The 7,494-nt window shown below is 46.9% G+C and overlaps 1 protein-coding gene across 2 annotated transcripts in view; it reads left to right on the plus strand.

The window, feature by feature from the left end:
- The window catches only part of ctnnal1 (catenin (cadherin-associated protein), alpha-like 1), a 56,653-nt gene that overhangs the window by 41,723 nt on the left and 7,436 nt on the right, over window positions 1-7,494 (plus strand). Inside the window, exons 5-10 of one of the 2 annotated variants that reach the window (XM_079749838.1) lie at window positions 3-92; window positions 978-1,148; window positions 2,693-2,899; window positions 4,242-4,328; window positions 4,850-5,008; window positions 6,418-6,510. In XM_079749838.1, coding sequence (XP_079605964.1) covers window positions 3-92; window positions 978-1,148; window positions 2,693-2,899; window positions 4,242-4,328; window positions 4,850-5,008; window positions 6,418-6,510 — 807 coding nt within the window. The remainder of the gene's footprint in view (window positions 1-2; window positions 93-977; window positions 1,149-2,692; window positions 2,900-4,241; window positions 4,329-4,849; window positions 5,009-6,417; window positions 6,511-7,494) is intronic. The other variant, XM_079749839.1, reaches the window with a different exon arrangement.

The following is a 7,494-nucleotide window of genomic DNA, read 5'->3' on the forward strand; positions in this document are numbered from 1 at the left end:
AGGACCTGAAGGATGAGAACAAAAAAGCCAGGATGGCGGCCGCCAGGGCGGTGCTGGAGAAGTGTACAATGATGCTCCTCACAGCCTCCAAGGTAAACCAAACAATGCCAGAGCAACTCTCCCTGAGGAATGGAAAATTCATCCACACTTGCCTTTGTATACATTGTTGGGATATGTGCTTAGCAATATCGACAATGTCAAGTTAAGTGAAAGATCATAATTGCATTGCATTGATTGATATCTGTTTGTCTGTTTTTACAAAACTTGAAATCGAAGGACAGTTATGTGTAAACAAAGGAAGAGCAAACTATCCTCTATGTTTTTCTCCCTAATTACTCTTTCCTGTTGTTATTTTTTGTTAATGATATAAATCTGCTAATTTATCTTAAAAATACAAATTACATTTCCTTTTCTACAAATATGTTCCTAGCAGGGCTATTCGCTTGAATATTAATACCAAACATCACAAGGTCATGGCCCACAGAATTCTTCTAGTTTCCCACAGTGGGCTGTCTCAGATGGTCTGATTTCATAAATGATCTCCCGCCATAAATAATTAAGCCCTCAGCCCTCAGCCCTCATTCCTGGTATCAAACCCTCCGGTCCATGTCAAGTTAAATCAACAGCACCTTACCACAGAGTAATAATGAACATGGACACCGTGAGGGAGAGAGATAGCGACAGAGACAAAGACAGAGATGGGGTGGTGGGGGTGAGAGATAGAGAGAATGTAGAAAGAGAATGAAGGAGGAAGAGAATGATGGAGAGAGAGAATTATGCAGAGAGAATGAAGGAGAGAGAATGATGGAGAGAAGGAATAATGGAAAGTAAATGAAGACAGAAGGAATGATGGTCATGATAAGGATGGTCAGAGAAGGAGCGAGAGAGAGTGTGAGTCGATGGGGGGTGAGGGAGGAGAGCACATGCCATTGCAACGAAACGTTTTCTTTCCTCCTGATCCTGACTCCCTGCGACAGACCTGCCTGCGGCACCCAGATTGCGAGTCTGCGCGGATCAACAAAGACGCCGTGTTCCAGCGGATGCGCTGTGCCCTGGAGCAGGTCATTGAGATTGTGACGGAGGCACGCAGCTCCGGGGAGACCCGGGTGCTGCCAGCCAGCCTCTACAACGGCATCAAGGACTTCAAGGTAGGGAGGGGCCAAGGAAGGCAACCACCTGCCTCTTGTCGTCATTTGGCCCACGACTGTGTGTAACTCTCGCCAAAATAATTGGAAATGTTCTCCCAAACGGAATACCGTTTAACATCAACATTTGACTGAACATAATTGTGTGTTTTGGAGATATGTGCGTCGTTTGGGATTTAAATTAGGATTTTAAGGTTCTGCAGCCAATGTAATTAAAGTGGCTGTAGGTACGATTCTGGAGTTGTAAAGCGAGAGGAGGGGGGCAAGCGGAAGTGAGATTTTGAAACAAGAAACAATTGTACAATACAATACATATAACAGATAGTGATAACTTTAGGTCTATGGTTGTAGTTTACCACTATGGATGATAAACACATATAACAGATAGAGTGCCCCCGCCACATCCTACTACATGCACTGTAACCATGGTGGCTGTGAGACAGATACCCGGTTGTTATTGGTTCAACTGATTTATTCGCGGGCCAGAGTCTTCAAAAAATCGACCTCTTTGCCTTTACCTACAGCCCATTTAAGGACCAAAACTACCTACCAACTTAACACTGATTGTAAACACTTGAACCAGTCTGCAGTCTTCCTGTTGGATTCAGCAAACCTTCCATCAGGCAATTAATCACCACTTTGGCTCCCAAAGTTTTAGCAAACAAAACACTTAGTTGGAGTTTAGTAGGTTTCAAGTAGGAATTAAAAGGAGGAAGAAAACCTAATTTAGAGAAGGGAACAGAGCAAGCGTGCCTCTTTCGGGCTCTTTATCTGCACTGTTTCATTTTAAATGTAAATGATTAAATTCCTGAAAGCCGTTTCTTATCCTCTCTGTGTGTGCTTGTCATTTCTAGGCCCATTAGTAGGCAGAGGTTCTGCTTGCCATCGAACAGTCCCTTCAGTTGCACACACAAAACACGATACAGCAGAAATGCATTTGATGAATGCAGTATTTATTATCCTGACGTCGGATGGCCTCAACGGGGTCATCCGAGGGGTCACTGAAGCGGTTAATATAAGATGAGGGTCTCGACACATTCTAGGCAGTGCTTTTATTTTTCCCAAGGGTGGGGTAGAGTATACTAAAATCAGTAATTTCTTCTCTCCCTTTTCTTATTTCCTTCCCTCCCTCCATCCCTCTTTCCTTCCATTGCTTGCTCCCTCTTTTCCTCCCTCCCTTCCTCTTTCCCTCCCTCCCTCCCTCCCTCCCTCTTTCCTTCCATTTCTTGCTTCCTATTTCCTTCGCTCCCTCCCGACCTCTTTCCTTCCTTCTCTCCCTCCCTCCCTTTTTTCTTCCCTCCCTCATTCCTACCTTCTCTCACTCCCTCCCTTTCTCCTTCTTTTCTTCTCCCCCTCCCTCCCTCCCCCTTTTCTTCCCTCAATCATTCCTTTCTTCTCTCCCTCTTTCCCTATCTCCCTGTTTCCTTCTCTACCTACCTCCCTCCCTTCTTCTTCCCTCCCTCTTTTCATCATTTCACTGCCCCTACCATCATCCAACCCCCTTCCTAAACCCTTCCCTTCTCCACCTCCCTCCCTCCCTCCTCCAGTCCCTGGTGGAGTCTCTGCGGGAGGGCGTTGGTCTGTACTCCTCGCCCCCCCAGAGCCTGGTGGGTCAGCTGGAGGCGCTGGTGGAGCGGACGGAGGACTTCACCGACTCGGCCTACACCAGCCACGAGCAGCGGCAGGCCATCCTGGGCCTGTGCCAGGTGGCCCGGCAGCACGCCCAGCAGCTGGTGCAGGCCTGGGGGGAAGCGGTACGTACCGAACCGCTGACTGGATGGCTGGTTGGCTGGATGGTTGGTCAGCTGGGCTGCCTGGCAGGTCGTGCTCCAGGGCTGACCGGCTGGGTGTGCTCCAGGACTGTGTTAAAGCCTTAGGGATGCTCAAGATGCTCAAGTTGTTTTTGAAAATTGGCACTTCTGTAGTCTCACACGTCTCTTTCTAAGTTCATACAGTCTGATGGCAGAAGAGCTTAAAATCTGGCTGATATTGCTTTATATTTGTTTCGACCGATCCTGTTGATGGAGACAGCCGGCAGTAGTAAACAGTAGAAAAGTGTGTGCATCAACACTTTGTAGACGGGCCAACACTTAAAAATCCCCTTATGAAAGCTTCATTCAGTCACACGAATGAGTTTTCTTCAGTGGAACGTCTATCGAAACGGGAACGTTTTGGGGGTTTCTGCAGGGATGAACTACGAAAGACGACACACACAAAGTAACTGATGCACACAGTAAAGTACAGGCCCCTGATATACTTCAAACTAAAGTGTCGGAGTACTGTCAAACAAAGCCCTTTTAAAGGGCTACAATGTAGTCCCTGGGATTTGTGGGTTGATGGGAGACAGACACATGGTGCATTTGACCAATCACAGGCGTTCTCGGGGCGTGTGGGAAAACGTGGACTTAGGCGTGACGTATGACATGTAAATCCAGCTTTATACCCACACACATACGGTCTCTCCCCAGCACACACACACACACACACACACACACACACACACACACACACACACACACACACACACACACACAGTATTCCTGAGCACACTCACTTAGGTTCCTGACAAAGGCCCGTTCAGCAGAGTATTACAGGACTTATTCAGTTCTCTGATACTAACGTACACAGTCTGATGTTCAGGGTCATCTCAGCCTTCCCCAATGATAACTTCATTCAACGCTGAATTGTATTGTATGTCTCCTTGCAAAAAAAGTTAGTATGCGGTGCATGACTCATTGCAGTGACTCGGTCCACTCTGAACTAGCCGGATGGTATCTACTATATCTATATACAGAATAAATAAAGGAAGAAACACCGGAGGGGGACACTGGATTCTTACCTTTCTATGTTTAATTATTGCTTATATTTTATTATTTTGTTATTCTTTTAACATTTATATATTATAATCCTGAAACATCTATATATGATTATTAGATGCAATTGTTTCACATTTTGCTACTGTATCCATGCCATATATCCTTTTGTTTATATCATTTCATAAAGCCGTCCTTCCACATCCCAGCATGATATCCTCTATATTGCTCCATTCCATCCATTATTCAACACCTCCTCCGTGTCTCCCCCTCCCCTGAGCAGCAGGCTGCCCAGGCCCAGGAGGTGACTGAGGAGGTGGAGGTGTGCATCATAAAGACCTGCCAGAGCGTCTGCGACCTCCGCCGTGAGGTGAGCAACCGGCTGCCTGCCAATCAGGGCCGGCCGCCCCCCGGCTGCCTCACCGGGCCGCCCCGCACGCCCAGGGTGCAGCGCGGCTGGCCCTCTGGCTACCAGGCTTCTCTCGTCCGCAGCAGCCACACGTCTCTGGAAGAAGGGCATTCCTCTGCTTTGTAGTTCCACCTGCTCCGTCTGGGTTGTCTCTCCTGTCCGTCGAGGTGGCGCTGTTTTCGCTGCACTTTTTCAGATTTGTTTCTTCGGGGGTTTGAAGCAAGCTGTTTGATATTAATACCCGCTCGCCCATCAGTTTGGTCTCTTTTTGTCTGTGTCTCTCCCTCTGCACTTGTCCCCGTCTTTCCCTGCCCTCCTCCCCTCCGCTCGCCTCACCTCACCCATCTTATGTTGTTATTTCTCCCTAACTCTCATCTTTACTACTCTAATTCAACCTTCATCTATGCTCCACACCTCTCCCCTCTGTCTCCCCTCCTCTCCCATCGAATCCTCTCCTTTCCCCTCCCTCCCCCATCCTGAAGCTCCACAAGGTGGCGGTGAGCCGCGCGGCGGACCTCCTGAGGCTGCACGGGGAGCAGCTGCCCCTGCGAGCCCTCAAGGTGTCCGGAGGGGAGGGCAACCTGGAGGCGGTGGGGGAGTTCACACGCACCCTCACCGAGCAGAAGGAGCAGCTGGTGGAGGTGAGTGGGGTTAAGATGGGATGGGCATGGTCAAGTTCGTGGTACTCATCTTGTGTTTGGTTGGTTTGTTGTTTGGTGGTAGCCTTTTGGTTGGTTGTTTGGTGATAGCCTATTGGTTGGTTGGTTGTTTGGTGATAGCCTATTGGTTGGAGGGTTGTTTGGTGATAGCCTATTGGTTGGTTGGTTGTTTGGTGATAGCCTATTGGTTGGAGGGTTGTTTGGTGATAGCCTATCGGTGGAAGGTTGTTCGGTGGTAGCCCATTGGTTAGTTGTTTGATGGTAGCCTATTGGTTACTTGGTTGTTTGGTGGTAGCCCATCGGTTGGTCGTTTGGTGGTAGCCTATTGGTTAGTTGGTGGGTTGATTGGTGGTAGCCTATTGGTTGGTTGGTCGGTGGTAGCCTATTGGTTGGTTGGTTGGTTTGTTGGTGATGGCTATTGGTTGGTTGGTTGTTTGGTGGTAGCCTATTGGTTGGTTGGTTGTTCGTTGGTATGGTTGTTTGGTGGTAGCCTGTTGGTTGGTTGTTTGGTGATAGCCTATTGGTTGGATGGCTGTTTGTGGTAGCCTATTGGTTGGCTGGTTTGTTGTTTGTGGTAGCCTATTGGTTGGTTGGTTTTTAGGTGGTAGCCTATTGGTTGGTTGGTTGTTTGTGGTAGCCTATTGGTTGGTTGTTTGGTGGTAGCCTATTGGTTGGTTGGTTGTTTGTGGTAGCCTATTGGTTGGTTGGTTGGTTGTTTGTGTTAGCCTATTGGTTGGTTGGTTGTTTGGTGATAGCCTATTGGTTGGATGGCTGTTTGGTGTTAGCCTATTGGTTGGCTGTTTTTTTGTGGTAGCCTATTGGTTGGTTGTTTGGTGGTAACCTATTGGTTGGTTTGTTGGTTGTTTGGTGGTAGTCTATTAGTGGTTTGATGGTAGCCCATTGGTTGGTTGGTTGCGTAAGGGTTGATTAGCATTATTGTTATGTCTTTTCAAAATAAAAGGGATTGCTGAGGTGAGATATTGTTTACAAAGTGCATGATGAAACTTGGCATCCCTTGAAAGTTGCTTTGAGTAAAGAAAGAACCACTAAATTACTATAAATTAATGTAAATATAAAGTAAGAAAGATTGTAAGATTGAATAAGAAAGTTGTGGTGGTTGTGAATATCGGATATGTTGTTGACATAGGGATGTCTCTAGAACATAGAAACCATTGTCATCAGATCAAAATCTCAAACCCAATTGGCCAACAAAAAGAGACATAAACCCAACAAGGATGTATATGTTAATGATTAAGTTCTCATGAATTCTGATGCAAAGTTTCATCCTATTAAGGTGTCCTACATTATGTTGTCTTGTATGAAAGCGAACAGTGGATGGAGAGGTTGACACGGTAACATCCCTCTTTTCACTCTCTCTCCTCTTCCTACAGACGTGTCGCCTGCTGGGTCACGTGTCCGGTACAGAGCCCCTGGAGATCACATGTGTCCACGCTGAGGAGACCTTCCACGTGATTGGTCCACAGGTAACCCCTGAGATGTCCTTTCGTTAAAGGCAAAGGAAACCGGGATAACTAAATCAAGGGGTTGGATTCAAAAGAGGGGAAAAAATAGATATGAGAGATCAAATTTAAAATTCTTAAAGTTTTGGCTAAAGTGCAGATCTGAGGATGAAAGAGGAGGGTGCAGTAATGATGATGCCGAGTAACGGGCTTGGGGAGCACGACAGATGGACAGACAGACCGACTTCCTCTGTCCTCCATTGGTCTGTCTCAGAACACAGAACAAACAGCTCTGCCTTTCCCACCCATCGTCTGATGGTGTTTGCTTTTGGACGCCATCCACCACTATAATTACCTCTGGTCTAGAACATTCCGGTCTCCCTGAGAGCCTAAAGTCAGGCTCTAATGTGACCCGGCACTAATGATTCTGCTCACGAGTTCAACGGTCAGCCACTCAATAGCATCACAGCAGGGGATTGCTTGGAAATATTTCTCTGCGGTTGGTCCCCTGTAACAGAGAGATGTCCCCAGGGGTAATTGCCTATTAAATACTGCACTATCAGAGGAAGAGGCTGAACCTTCCAGTGTGTTTGCCTCTGTGTCCTTCTCAGAACCTGAACCGGCCAGAAATTGACGTATCAAATATTAACTTGTAATTGCTGTGTGTTTTAGAAATGGCCTTTTCTGAACAAATTAGCTGACAAGTCAATGAAATGGGGACTGTCCCTCTGGATGTATTTTTTGCCAGGAATTTAAAGTGTAAGATTGTTGTGTCTTGGGAAGGGAATTATCAGTAAGAAAAAAAATAGAGAAATTACATTTTGAAGTTTTCTAAGTTTTCCCGACCAACATAACACTTCATGTTGTGCAACACTAGCCAAGCATTAACAACATTGTGCCCGTGAAGTCCAACCTTTCTCCGTCTGTCGTTCTCCTCCTCTCTGTCTCCCACTCTTCATCTCCCTCACCCTGTCTCCCTCCTCTCCCTCTCTCCATCTCCCCCCTTCT

This window comes from Pollachius pollachius (assembly GCF_949987615.1).
Source record: "Pollachius pollachius genome assembly, chromosome: 13".
Classification (NCBI taxonomy): domain Eukaryota; kingdom Metazoa; phylum Chordata; class Actinopteri; order Gadiformes; family Gadidae; genus Pollachius; species Pollachius pollachius.